Genomic DNA, 16673 nt, shown 5'->3' on the forward strand with positions numbered 1-16673 from the left:
CCACTTACATATCTGACACACCAACAGTAAATCTAGTCACCACTTACATATCTGACACACCAACAGTAAATCTAGTCACCACTTACATATCTGAAACACCAACAGTAAATCTAGTCACCACTTACATATCTGAAACACCAACAGTAAATCTAGTCACCACTTACATATCTGAAATACCAACAGTAAATCTAGTCACCACTTACATATCTGAACACCAACAGTAAATCTAGTCATCACTTACATATCTGAAACACCAACAGTAAATCTAGTCATCACTTACATATCTGACACACCAACAGTAAATCTAGTCATCACTTACATATCTGAATACCAACAGTAAATCTAGTCATCACTTACATATCTGAAACACCAACAGTAAATCTAGTCATCACTTACATATCTGACACACCAACAGTAAATCTAGTCACCACTTACATATCTGACACACCAACAGTAAATCTAGTCATCACTTACATATCTGAAACACCAACAGTAAATCTAGTCACCACTTACATATCTGACACACCAACAGTAAATCTAGTCATCACTTACATATCTGACACACCAACAGTAAATCTAGTCACCACTTACATATCTGACACACCAACAGTAAATCTAGTCACCACTTACATATCTGAAACATCTAGTCATCACTTACATATCTGACACACCAACAGTAAATCTAGTCATCACTTACATATCTGACACACCAACAGTAAATCTAGTCACCACTTACATATCTGACACACCAACAGTAAATCTAGTCATCACTTACATATCTGAAACACCAACAGTAAATCTAGTCATCACTTACATATCTGAAATACCAACAGTAAATCTAGTCATCACTTACATCTCTGAAATACCAACAGTAAATCTAGTCATCACTTACATATCTGAAATACCAACAGTAAATCTAGTCATCACTTACATATCTGAAATACCAACAGTAAATCTAGTCATAACTTACATCTCTGAAATACCAACAGTAAATCTAGTCACCACTTACATATCTGAAATACCAACAGTAAATCTAGTCATCACTTACATATCTGAAATACCAACAGTAAATCTAGTCATACCACTTACATATCTGAAACACCAACAGTAAATCTAGTCACACTTACATATCTGAAATACCAACAGTAAATCTAGTCACCACTTACATATCTGAAACACCAACAGTAAATCTAGTCACCACTTACATATCTGAAACACCAACAGTAAATCTAGTCACCACTTACATATCTGAACACCAACAGTAAATCTAGTCACCACTTACATATCTGAAAACCAACAGTAAATCTAGTCACCACTTACATATCTTAAAACACACCAACAGTAAATCTAGTCACCACTTACATATCTGAAACACCAACAGTAAATCTAGTCACCACTTACATATCTGACACACCAACAGTAAATCTAGTCACCACTTACATATCTGAAACACCAACAGTAAATCTAGTCACCACTTACATATCTGACACACCAACAGTAAATCTAGTCACCACTTACATATCTGAAACACCAACAGTAAATCTAGACACCACTTACATATCTGACACACCAACAGTAAATCTAGACACCACTTACATATCTGACACACCAACAGTAAATCTAGTCATCACTTACATATCTGAAATACCAACAGTAAATCTAGTCACCACTTACATATCTGAAATACCAACAGTAAATCTAGTCATCACTTACATATCTGAAATACCAACAGTAAATCTAGTCACCACTTACATATCTGAAATACCAACAGTAAATCTAGTCACCACTTACATATCTGAAATACCAACAGTAAATCTAGACACCACTTATAATTACATATCTGACACACCAACAGTAAATCTAGTCACCACTTACATATCTGACACACCAACAGTAAATCTAGTCACCACTTACATATCTGAAACACCAACAGTAAATCTAGTCATCACTTACATATCTGAAACACCAACAGTAAATCTAGTCATCACTTACATATCTGAAATACCAACAGTAAATCTAGTCACCACTTACATATCTGAAACACCAACAGTAAATCTAGTCACCACTTACATATCTGAAACACCAACAGTAAATCTAGACACCACTTACATATCTGAAACACCAACAGTAAATCTAGTCACCACTTACATATCTGACACACCAATAGTAAATCTAGACACCACTTACATATCTGAAACACCAACAGTAAATCTAGTCACCACTTACATATCTGACACACCAACAGTTAATCTAGTCATCACTTACATATCTGAAATACCAATAGTAAATCTAGACACCACTTACATATCTGAATTACCAACAGTAAATCTAGTCACCACTTACATATCTGAAACGCCAACCGTAAATCTAGTCACCACTTACATATCTGAAACACCAACAGTAAATCTAGTCACCACTTACATATCTGAAACACCAACAGTAAATCTAGTCATCACTTACATATCTGAAATACCAACAGTAAATCTAGTCACCACTTACATATCTGAAATACCAACAGTAAATCTAGTCACCACTTACATATCTGAAACACCAACAGTAAATCTAGTCATCACTTACATATCTGAAACACCAACAGTAAATCTAGTCACCACTTACATATCTGAAACACCAACAGTAAATCTAGTCACCACTTACATATCTGAAACACCAACAGTAAATCTAGTCATCACTTACATATCTGAAATACCAACAGTAAATCTAGACACCACTTACATATCTGAAACACCAACAGTAAATCTAGTCATCACTTACATATCTGAAATACCAACAGTAAATCTAGACACCACTTACATATCTGAAATACCAACAGTAAATCTAGTCACCACTTACATATCTGAAACACCAACAGTAAATCTAGTCACCACTTACATATCTGACACACCAACAGTAAATCTAGTCATCACTTACATATCTGACACACCAACAGTAAATCTAGTCATCACTTACATATCTGAAATACCAACAGTAAATCTAGACACCACTTACATATCTGAAACACCAACAGTAAATCTAGTCATCACTTACATATCTGAAATACCAACAGTAAATCTAGACACCACTTACATATCTGAAACACCAACAGTAAATCTAGTCATCACATACATATCTGACACACCAATAGTAAATCTAGACACCACTTACATATCTGAACACCAACAGTAAATCTAGTCACCACTTACATATCTGAACACCAACAGTAAATCTAGTCACCACTTACATATCTGAAACACCAACAGTTAATCTAGTCATCACTTACATATCTGAAATACCAATAGTAAATCTAGACACCACTTACATATCTGAATTACCAACAGTAAATCTAGTCACCACTTACATATCTGAAACGCCAACCGTAAATCTAGTCACCACTTACATATCTGAAACACCAACAGTAAATCTAGTCACCACTTACATATCTGAAACACCAACAGTTAATCTAGTCATCACTTACATATCTGAAATACCAACAGTAAATCTAGACACCACTTACATATCTGAAATACCAACAGTAAATCTAGTCACCACTTACATATCTGAAATACCAACAGTAAATCTAGTCATCACTTACATATCTGAAACACCAACAGTAAATCTAGACACCACTTACATATCTGACACACCAACAGTAAATCTAGTCACCACTTACATATCTGAAACACCAACAGTAAATCTAGTCATCACTTACATATCTGAAATACCAACAGTAAATCTAGACACCACTTACATATCTGAAACACCAACAGTAAATCTAGTCATCACTTACATATCTGAAATACCAACAGTAAATCTAGACACCACTTACATATCTGAAATACCAACAGTAAATCTAGACACCACTTACATATCTGAACACCAACAGTAAATCTAGTCACCACTTACATATCTGACACACCAACAGTAAATCTAGTCATCACTTACATATCTGACACACCAACAGTAAATCTAGTCATCACTTACATATCTGAAATACCAACAGTAAATCTAGACACCACTTACATATCTGAAACACCAACAGTAAATCTAGTCATCACTTACATATCTGAAATACCAACAGTAAATCTAGACACCACTTACATATCTGAAACACTTTACATATCTGAAACACCAACAGTAAATCTAGTCATCACATACATATCTGACACACCAACAGTAAATCTAGACACCACTTACATATCTGACACACCAACAGTAAATCTAGACACCACTTACATATCTGACACACCAACAGTAAATCTAGTCACCACTTACATATCTGAAATACCAACAGTAAATCTAGACACCACTTACATATCTGAAATACCAACAGTAAATCTAGACACCACTTACATATCTGAAATACCAACAGTAAATCTAGACACCACTTACATATCTGAAATACCAACAGTAAATCTAGTCATCACTTACATATCTGACACACCAACAGTAAATCTAGTCATCACTTACATATCTGAAACACCAACAGTAAATCTAGTCATCACTTACATATCTGAAATACCAATAGTAAATCTAGTCATCACTTACATATCTGAAATACCAACAGTAAATCTAGACACCACTTACATATCTGACACACCAACAGTAAATCTAGTCATCACTTACATATCTGAAATACCAACAGTAAATCTAGACACTACTTACATATCTGACACACCAACAGTAAATCTAGACACCACTTACATATCTGAAATACCAACAGTAAATCTAGACACCACTTACATATCTGACACACCAACAGTAAATCTAGTCACCACTTACATATCTGAAACACCAACAGTAAATCTAGTCACCACTTACATATCTGACACACCAACAGTTAATCTAGTCACCACTTACATATCTGACACACCAACAGTAAATCTAGACACCACTTACATATCTGAAATACCAACAGTAAATCTAGTCACCACTAACATATCTGAAACACCAACAGTAAATCTAGTCACCACTTACATATCTGAAATTGGCGAAGAACGCCAGCAATGTGTTTGCATACAGGTAAGAGCTTAGTGCTATTTCCCAGACATAACCTACCTTAATTCAAATTCTGCAAACAACTTGTCAAAGATAATTAGTGCCTCGTTGATCTACAACAAAGAAGAAAAGATTAGTAAAACTAGTGCACAATGTTAACTTTTGTAAAATCATTCCTTCTGCTTTATATTCTAATGACTTCTACATGTGTCTACGTGTATAGGAATTGAAAGATATTGTCATAAAATATAAATGGATTCAAGTAATCAAAAGTAGGTAGTAGAATGCTTAGTGTTATTTCTGGCCTTGATAAAGTTGTTTACAAGTAGCATTCTAGTGACACTCATGTAAATTGGGACGATTTGTAAAAATCTTTAAGCTCAATATATCATTCCTATGTCTGCATGTAGATAACTTAAAAATTATATGTGGGGTAATTTTCATACTCACAAATCATGAAGAGCTTTTAATATTTTTTTTCAATATAAAAAATTACCAACATTTGGAGAATTTCAATACTTAGTATGCATTGGTTTAAATATACAAGTACAGATAAGAGCTGAACATGATTTTTGGCAGTACTGTTATCATTGTATTTACATCTACAGTACAGTGATCAAGGGGTACATACAGTCAGACCATGAAGCCATGTTGTGGTCTACAATTTCATTAAGATTTTTACAGTGTTATTAGAAATTGTAAAGAGATTTCTGCAGGTTTGTTTCTATCTTAATATACATCAGGTAAAAAATAAGAATTTTACAGAGTATAAATTCTGTGTTGTAACTATGTTTATAACGCATCATACATGTTTGTCGGTCCATTTGAAAGATGTTTACAGCTTAATTTATCGAACCATATGGTATTCAATAGATTACTGAAGAAAAAAATAATTTGTCAAAATTTTCGTCCAGTTATGGCACATATAACTTAAAGATATTTTATTTGATAAACCTACTCTTTCTGTGTAGGAGTTGAGGTTGCGTAGACATTGTTCTCTCAGTAATGTCCTCAGACTATCTAGATTCTTAGTAAGCGCCCTGGCTAACGGACGCATACTTGCACTTTCCACTTCTCGGTTCATAATACTTGACCCAGCAGCCAGACACTGAAAATAACGAAATTAGTTATTCAAACACTTCAAGTGTCCAGCAATCCTTTGCTATTATATTTTTTATTTATCGTAACAAAATTCAACTCAACAGAAAATTGGGGTATCGAGACATCTGCTTATATATATGACCACTTTTCTGGAATCCTAAATGGCCAAATTCACAAGAATTACAATTAATTATGAGTATCGCCCATGCCTCATAGTTGATTTATTACATAACTATAATGAAATATTTAAAAACATAGTATAGTTTAGAATCCCTATGTTTCACAGGCGTTGAATCCCACATTCTTAAATGAATCCTGCAACAATTAGGTGTGTTGATGTGATAATTCTGGCCTTTAGCTATATTCCAAGATTGTTTAGGATTGGACTAGTCTTATACTTTTTGAGAAAAAGAGCTAAGTATAGTTTAGCATCACTAAGTTTCACAGCCTCTGAATCCCAACAATTAGGTGTGCTAATGTGATGATGATGTCCTTCAGCTATGTTTAAAGTTTGGTTAGGATTGGACATATCCTTTTTGAGAAACAGCAAAACTTTAAAGTGAAATATTGACGACAAAGCTGATGCTGCTAGAAAAGTAACACCATAGTATATATCACCTTCATGAATTATCATCATGGGCGGTACAAAAATAAAATGGACATGTGTACATATAAAAATAAGACTATTTTAACTGTAAAACCTTTTTCTCTTTGTCCCTTAGTTGGTCTATTTAGAGATTTGGCTATGCTTTGATCTAGAATATCTCATGATAATGTTATATGTTCAAATGATCCGTATGCCATGGTTATAATAACTGCAATATGCTTACTCAAAGGATTTAGTCCGAGATTGTAATGATTTATAGCCAATCACAGTCTGAGATTGTAATGATTTATAGCCAACCACAGTCTGAGATTGTAATGATTTATAGCCAATCACAGTCTGAGATTGTAATGATTTATAGCCAATCATAGTCTGAGATTGTAATGATTTATAGCCAATCACAGTCTGAGATTGTAATGATTTATAGCCAATCACAGTCTGAGATTGTAATGATTTATAGCCAATCACAGTCTGAGATTGTAATGATTTATAGCCAATCACAGTCTGAGATTGTAATGATTTATAGCCAACCACAGTCTGAGATTGTAATGATTTATAGCCAATCACAGTCTGAGATTGTAATGATTTATAGCCAATCACTCACCAAAGCATTCTTTATCTGAAAAACTATCTATATCAACAATGAATCAAGTCATATTTCAAATTATAAAAAAGAAAGCCTTGACATGGTAAGAATTTAAATGAGAAGAATACCTCGGCTCCAAACCAGAGTTGTCCGGCCAGATTTTCCTGTTGGACGTCATCAGGAAACTTGACTCTGTAGTCCCTGCTGGCCTTTTGACTACTAACAGCTTCATCAATGATCTTCTGTATTATAACAAGCACTTTGTCTTGACAACTCCTCAACTTATTTACAAGGCTTGTGCATCTTTCTGGATCTTTCCTTCCATCAAAGCTATCGAGTTCAGCAGCCACAAAGTTCAGTTCTTCGTCAGCAAAAAAGAACTTTGCCAGCAGTGAGGTATCAGTTTTCTGAAATTTAATTTACCGGTATATTAATTTTTATGGTGTATCAACAGCAAACGTATACGTAATGCCCCTAACTGTCCCAATCTGTCCTTATTACCGTTTAGTAAAATTGCCTACATTGACTATTTTGTAGTCCAGTATGGAGCTCTGACTTTAAGCCATGATTAAAGAAAGCCTAAAATATCCAAATTTACGAGCAGAAAACCTATCTATGTTTGTCTAAATGCTATTTAGACTCTTTTTTTTTATTTTTCAGGACAGAATTTTTTTTACAAACATCATTTTTCAACATAAGAAACCCAAGGGCCTTAACTGTCACCTGACTATCTAAAGCTTGGCAATAGTCATATAGGAAATTAATTAAATATGGTGTCATGGTAGCCATCTTCGATTTGGGATCAACCTGAGATGTAACAACACTTTGTAAAGATCATGTCAGGAACATTCCAGCCAAGTTTCAACCAATTTAAACCATACAGGTAGAACTTAGGAAGTTTAAAATGTGTTTTCAAGATGGCCCCCATCTTGAATTTCTGATTGGCCCGGAAAGTAATAATAACAAGTTTCAGCCAATTCGCACTGGTAGAACTTGAGAAGAAGTTAGAATTATGTGATTTCAGAAAATCTCGAATTAATCTCCAAAAATGTGAAAAGTTTACACACAGCGCACGCGACGGACGAAAACATTATGAAGGACACGGTTTAGTGCCATATATACTAATCATGGCTTTGAGAAACACTAACATTTCTGTTGTATTAAACATTTGTAGGTCATTTAATACACGGTAAAGTTGTCATATTTAGAGGACAATCAAGACTTTCAGTTTCTAACAAGAAGCATCATGGCGACCAAGTAAGGCTTGTCAGAGATGTCAGCCATTGAAATGTGCTTACAAAATACAAACATAATTAAGACATATGGAGGCATGGAGGTGGGTAAATAAAATCAGTTTATGCTAGAAATGTTTGATATTGTTAAATTCAATTACAAATTTACTTGACACATGCGAGTTGTATCATGTTCATCCTTTGTTCTGAGCTACATCATCATAGCTAGCTTTAGGTTCAGCTGTTCTGTATCGCTCCAAATCATGTGATCAAACAATACAAATCTAGCTGATTTTCAACTAAAATTTGAGCATTAGAAAACCAGACAATTATATAATGATCAATCACTCAGTAATTAAAAGTCTAAAATCTAGAAAACAAATGCAGTATAAGTATCATTAAATTTAATTAAACATTAAATTCAGATCCAGCATATTGCAAATCACAACTCCTTACAATTATTTTTGCACCCCGGACAGAAATGTCCCCAAATGATTGGAAGAGAGCCGTGGTGACCCCCTAACACTTTATAGAGGGTACGTGGGTAAATTTTGTTATGGTACAATATGGCGGCTGTCGTACTCGCTTCAAAATTAAAACATATTCTCTGCAAGTAAATTACAATTTCATTACAGTAAAAATATATAGTACTATTTTTTTAGTTTTAGTGAAAAATTAACTTTGATTGTTTTAATACTTCAAGATAGACAAGAGTTGCTTCCCCTACCCCAGTTTGAAAGTTGATGACGTGGTAAAAGTCAAACGTAAGTAACAATTCAAGCGTTTTCTGGACTGTGATTTTAAACATACCATAGATCCTCACTCGACAATCAATGAATCGGCATAACTTTTAATGTGTACACGGAATGGTTTGGTATAAAAGGCTTGAAAAATGCGTCATTGGATAAAATTTAGACTGGCGAAAGTACGAGTTTCATAGTGATTACGGTATTAGAGAAAATGCAACTTTTCTTTACAACACACCTGAAGCCTCAAGCCATTCACCCCGATTCGGGACCCCTGACCTGTGACGTCACGAGGACAACGGGACGTACTCTACTCGCATAAGATAGAGTGGCGATTTGCGGTGTCTGCCATCTAATATAAACTATCTGTTTGTAAATATCGATTTTGAAGACACAAATACCTGTGTAAATGTCCGATACTTATTTTATATCATCCTCTATCACAGATATGAATTTGGAGTACGCTTGAAAATAGGGATTTATACCATGCATATATTGATGTACCTGTCATAAATAAATGAACATCTATGTGCAATTTCTGCATTATTATACACAATAAAATGCACATAATAACCCACGTACGTTTTATATCTGCGGTGTTTGGAGCCACATCCACATGAATATTATATCAAGGATTTTTGATTATGTTATCCAAAACCCGACTCAGGTCGTTGATTACTACTGGTCAAACTAGCTTTACAAATTTCTGACTTTTTCATAAAACCTACCTATACAATGAAGTTATGATTCTAAACAGAATTTTTTGCATATATGCAAATGCATTCACTAATTGCATTATATCTGAAATCCATCCATTGTTTTTTGACGAAATACATTCAGCTTTCATATAATACAGTACATTAGACGACTTGTTGATATTTCGCTCAAGTTCATTCATTAGTGTCTTAATTGAAAAATAAATCAGGGATGGTTCAGATGAAAAAAATGAGACTGAACATATCTATGTCTAATCCAAGTAGCAGATATCAAGTACAGAAAAAAATCAGAAGTGTACTTCCGAATAGCCAATGTCGTGCTGCATTAATCTCTATACCTGTATACTGCAATAACTAAAACGCGTAGTCAACCGAGACTAATGAGGGGGCTAACCAGATTACGAAAGAAGGGTGTTTAGTGACCTGTCGCGCTTTGTTGATTAGCTCGCGTTAGGTGTCAAAAGTACGATCACAGGTAAGTTAGCGATGGACCATCATGTAATTGTTGTATAATGTCATATTTGTTTACACTTATAAATCCTTGGTTTACAGTAAATATACCGTTCGAACATAATATATAACAAATGTATCAATCACTAGATGTATACATTTCAGAAAGACTCATACGTTTGTCTTGTATATTATGTTTCTGGTTACATGTAAATACATTTTTATAACAGAAACTAAAAAAATTATCTACAAATGACATGTCGAGAAAGAACAATGCAAATATAATGCTCAATGTCAGAATTTTGTTATTTCTGATAGTTGCTAGATTTCGGATATCCAATTCGTTGTGAATTTTGGTCAATATCGATCATTATATAATACCAATAATGATAATCTATATGACCAATAATTTATATATATATATACATATATAAATATATATAAATGTACTGTTGAAGATTGTTAAAATAACACCTGTTGTCATACATATAGCTTTAACAGGAAGAGGGACTCGTTACAGCTATAAATTAATTATACATTTTAAATTCAATCTCTCAAGTGTTTTTTTTTTTTCACTCCCCCTCCGATTTATGTCTATGATATCTACATGTATTGAAATATGAAATACATTTAAGACATTTGCTATTCGTTATACTGGTTCTTGAAATCTACAAGCCTAGTGAATTTTTATTTATACAGAAACATAATCAAATGGATTATTATATGACCATCATTTTTCGATTTCATCTCTTTTTAGATCACATTATGGAAATAATATATTCCCGAGTTTTGATAATTTAGTAAGCTGTTAAAACAGAGATAAGATCTCTAGTTAAAAGTTTTTACACAAGGTACATGTACACCTGGCATGCTTCAGTGATATAGCACTATAAAAAGGGCAAAAGTTCCACTATACAAGAAGACACAACATGAATATACCTCAGCCTCCCGAAACACGCACCTCGCTCAACATACACGCAACACACCGCATACATGGGAGGCCGTCCTTACATGACCATAGCTGTTAATAGGACGTTAATTAATCAAACAAACAAACAAACAAACCTGGCTTATACCAGAAATATATATAACTTATATATGTTTCCGCTAATCTACATATGCATTTAGCCCAATTTCAATTGCAATATTTCCAATTTATATATACAATAATTAAATCGTCATCATAACTGAATACTGTATATATGTTTGTAAAATTCTCATAACCCCATTTCAGGAATACATATATGTCCACCTTTGTGCTATAACCCCACTACCAAACACCTCACTGCCGTTGTCCTCGTGACGTCATATCGGGTTATTCCCGAAATCAGCTTGAGCGGTCGATTCCCTGATTAGCAGTCAATATACAGGTAAAAATCGGGCACTTTGGAGGGCGGTATCTCTGTACTGAAGCGGCCTATTTCGATGCGGTTTTCAACATTCTTGTCAGGAGATCAAACAGAATAACATATAAATATCATTTTCTGTTCCGTGTACACTTTTAAAGATGCTCCAAGCCGACAGAGCATAAATGATACAGACATCGCGAAAGTTGAAAAAATGGCTGGACATTTTGACCGACAAGGACTGTGATTAAGCCGGACCAAACAATATTTTGCCGGACGAAACAATAATGTGAATTTTTGAAGTAAACATTACTTCCTGGTATTAGTGTCCAGGCAGCTGCTTTCATGATTATCTTATGCAGTTTATATTCTAGCTACCTTGCTGTGGGGTTAAAAAAACAATTTTGTTGAATCAAATGATGACTTTTTACTGACTTCCGGTACTCAATAATTGCCGGACAGTCGCGATCGGTCCGGACTGGATTTAAAAATAGATGGTCCGAGTCAAATTTTGTCTGACATGTCTGTCGGACCGGCAAATTTCGCGATGTCTTATATATGATATTAATCATTTGAACAATAATTGGTGTTTAATCATGTATATATATGTCTAATTAACACAGAAAATAACATAAAATGATTTATTTTGCCTTTGGTGCATGCGTAATCAGTACTTCATTCCATATAGGATTAAGTGCCGCAGACTTTTTTCGGGATGCAATTTATTACTTTTCATACTTTTAACTTGAAGTAAAATTAGAAGCTCAAACTTTTCAATGGTGTTAATGGTGTAAAGTAAGTAACTTTTGTAACTGACAAAAAATACTTAATCGTCTGCTCCTGTTTTAGATAGTAAAAAAATACCATTTGTCAGCGGTGGAGCATCTTTAAATGATTATACCAGCAAGAATGCAGAATTGATCAAGGTGATAGCACTTTAAATGTTGGATTGATGTTTTTGTCTTTTTTGTTGTGATGCTTTCAATATATACAGCCACTCTGATGCTGCAGGTTTTTTTATACATTTGTATATGTTTGCAGATTCTGGAAAGATATACGGAAATAAATATGTAGGCATAGGCCACTTCTGAATTATTTTAAAAGCTGTGATTGGCTGTATCATTCACCAACATGATTTCAGATTCTTGACAAAATAAGTAATAAACAAAAACCCAATGATGCGATAAATTTGTTATATAGTCAGTAACTGTCCCCCTATAAAGGCATAGAGGGTCAGTAAGATATAAAGGGGGTGAGCGCGTAGCTTATTAATAATATACAGTATTACTTTTTGTGGAGCGTGCACATATACTATACATGATGATTACTAAGGAATTAACATGTAACATTATATGTGATGATTACTGAGAAATTAACATGTAACATTACTATGTGATGATTACTGAGAAATTAACATGTAACATGACTATGTGATGATTACTGAGAAATTAACATGTGACATTTGTATGTGATGATTACTGAGAAATTAACATGTAACATTACTATGTGATGATTACTGAGAAATTAACATGTAACATTACTATGTGATGATTACTGAGAAATTAACATGTAACATTACTATGTGATGATTACTGAGAAATTAACATGTAACATTACTATGTGATGATTACTGAGAAATTAACATGTAACATTACTATGTGATGATTACTGAGAAATTAACATGTAACATTACTATGTGTGATGATTACTGAGAAATTAACATGTAACATTACTATGTGATGATTACTAAGAAATTAACATGTAACATTACTATGTGATGATTACTGAGAAATTAACATGTAACATTACTATGTGATGATTACTGAGAAATTAACATGTAACATTACTATGTGATGATTACTAAGAAATTAACATGTAACATTACTATGTGATGATTACTGAGAAATTAACATGTAACATTACTATGTGATGATTACTGAGAAATTAACATGTAACATTACTATGTGATGATTACTGAGAAATTAACATGTAACATTACTATGTGATGATTACTGAGAAATTAACATGTAACATTACTATGTGATGATTACTGAGAAATTAACATGTAACATTACTATGTGATGATTACTGAGAAATTAACATGTAACATTACTATGTGATGATTACTGAGAAATTAACATGTAACATTACTATGTGATATTACTGAGAATAACATGTAACTTACTATGTGATGATTACTGAGAAATTAATTAACATGTAACATTACTATGTGATGATTACTGAGAAATTAACATGTAACATTACTATGTGATGATTACTAAGAAATTAACATGTAACATTACTATGTGATGATTACTGAGAAATTAACATGTAACATTATATACTACGTATACGTGATGATTACTGCGAAATTAACATGTAACATTACTATGTGATGATTACTGAGAAATTAACATGTAACATTACTATGTGATGATTACTGAGAAATTAACATGTAACATTACTATGTGATGATTACTGCGGAATTAACATGTAACATTACTATGTGATGTTTTACTGAGAAATTAACATGTAACATTATATACTATGTGATGATTACTGAGAAATTAACATGTAACATTACTATGTGATGATTACTGAGAAATTAACATGTAACATTACTATGTGATGATTACTGAGAAATTAACATGTAACATTACTATGTGATGATTACTGAGAAATTAACATGTAACATTATATGTGATGATTACTGAGAAATTAACATGTAACATTACTATGTGATGATTACTGAGAAATTAACATGTAACATTACTATGTGATGATTACTGAGAAATTAACATGTAACATTACTATGTGATGATTACTGAGAAATTAACATGTAACATTACTATGTGATGATTACTGAGAAATTAACATGTAACATTACTATGTGATGATTACTGAGAAATTAACATGTAACATTACTATGTGATGATTACTGAGAAATTAACATGTAACATTACTATGTGATGATTACTGAGAAATTAACATGTAACATTACTATGTGATGATTACTGAGAAATTAACATGTAACATTACTATGTGAATGATTACTGAGAAATTAACATGTAACATTACTATGTGATGATTACTGAGAAATTAACATGTAACATTACTATGTGATGATTACTGAGAAATTAACATGTAACATTACTATGTGATGATTACTGAGAAATTAACATGTAACATTACTATGTGATGATTACTGAGAAATTAACATGTAACATTACTATGTGATGATTACTGAGAAATTAACATGTAACATTACTATGTGATGATTACTGAGAAATTAACATGTAACAATTACTATGTGATGATTACTGAGAAATTAACATGTAACATTACTATGTGATGATTACTGAGAAATTAACATGTAACATTACTATGTGATGATTACTGAGAAATTAACATGTAACATTACTATGTGATGATTACTGAGAAATTAACATGTAACATTACTATGTGATGATTACTGAGAAATTAACATGTAACATTACTATGTGATGATTACTGAGAAATTAACATGTAACATTACTATGTGATGATTACTGAGAAATTAACATGTAACATTACTATGTGATGATTACTGAGAAATTAACATGTAACATTACTAATGATGTGTGATGATTACGAGAAATTAACATGTAACATTACTATGTGATGATTACTGAGAAATTAACATGTAACATTACTATGTGATGATTACTGAGAAATTAACATGTAACATTACTATGTGATGATTACTGAGAAATTAACATGTAACATTACTATGTGATGATTACTGAGAAATTAACATGTAACATTACTATGATTGATGATTACTGAGAAATTAACATGTAACATTACTATGTGATGATTACTGAGAAATTAACATGTAACATGACTATGTGATGATTACTAAGAAATTAACATGTAACATTACTATGTGATGATTACTGAGAAATTAACATGTAACATTACTATGTGATGATTACTGAGAAATTAACATGTAACATTACTATGTGATGATTACTGAGAAATTAACATGTAACATTACTATGTGATGATTACTGAGAAATTAACATGTAACATTACTATGTGATGATTACTGAGAAATTAACATGTAACATTACTATGTGATGATTACTGAGAAATTAACATGTAACATTACTATGTGATGATTACTGAGAAATTAACATGTAACATTACTATATGTGATGATTACTGAGAAATTAACATGTAACATTACTATGTGATGATTACTGAGAAATTAACATGTAACATTACTATGTGATGATTACTGAGAAATTAACATGTAACATTACTATGTGATGATTACTGAGAAATTAACATGTAACATTAATATGTGATGATTACTGAGAAATTAACATGTAACATTACTATGTGATGATTACTGAGAAATTAACATGTAACATTACTATGTGATGATTACTGAGAAATTAACATGTAACATTATATGTGATGATTACTGAGAAATTAACATGTAACATTACTATGTGATGATTACTGAGAAATTAACATGTAACATTACTATGTGATGATTACTGAGAAATTAACATGTAACATTACTATGTGATGATTACTGAGAAATTAACATGTAACATTACTATGTGATGATTACTGAGAAATTAACATGTAACATTACTATGTGATGATTACTGAGAGAAATTAACATGTAACATTACTATGTGATGATTACTGAGAAATTAACATGTAACATTACTATGTGATGATTACCGAGAAATTAACATGTAACATTACTATGTGATGATTACTGAGAAATTAACATGTAACATTACTATGTGATGATTACTGAGAAATTAACATGTAACATTACTATGTGATGATTACTGAGAAATTAACATATGTAACATTACTATGTGATGATTACTGAGAGAAA

The 16673-nt window shown here is 32.4% G+C and overlaps 1 protein-coding gene across 1 annotated transcript in view; it reads right to left on the reverse strand.

The window, feature by feature from the left end:
* The window catches only part of LOC138335593 (lateral signaling target protein 2 homolog), a 53656-nt gene that overhangs the window by 35494 nt on the left and 1489 nt on the right, over positions 1-16673 (reverse strand). Inside the window, exons 2-4 of the mRNA XM_069284758.1 lie at positions 7412-7690; positions 5951-6100; positions 5053-5105 (exon numbers count right to left, since the gene is read on the reverse strand). Coding sequence (XP_069140859.1) covers positions 5053-5105; positions 5951-6100; positions 7412-7690 — 482 coding nt within the window. The remainder of the gene's footprint in view (positions 1-5052; positions 5106-5950; positions 6101-7411; positions 7691-16673) is intronic.

This window comes from Argopecten irradians, chromosome 11 (assembly GCF_041381155.1).
Source record: "Argopecten irradians isolate NY chromosome 11, Ai_NY, whole genome shotgun sequence".
NCBI classification, from domain to species: domain Eukaryota; kingdom Metazoa; phylum Mollusca; class Bivalvia; order Pectinida; family Pectinidae; genus Argopecten; species Argopecten irradians.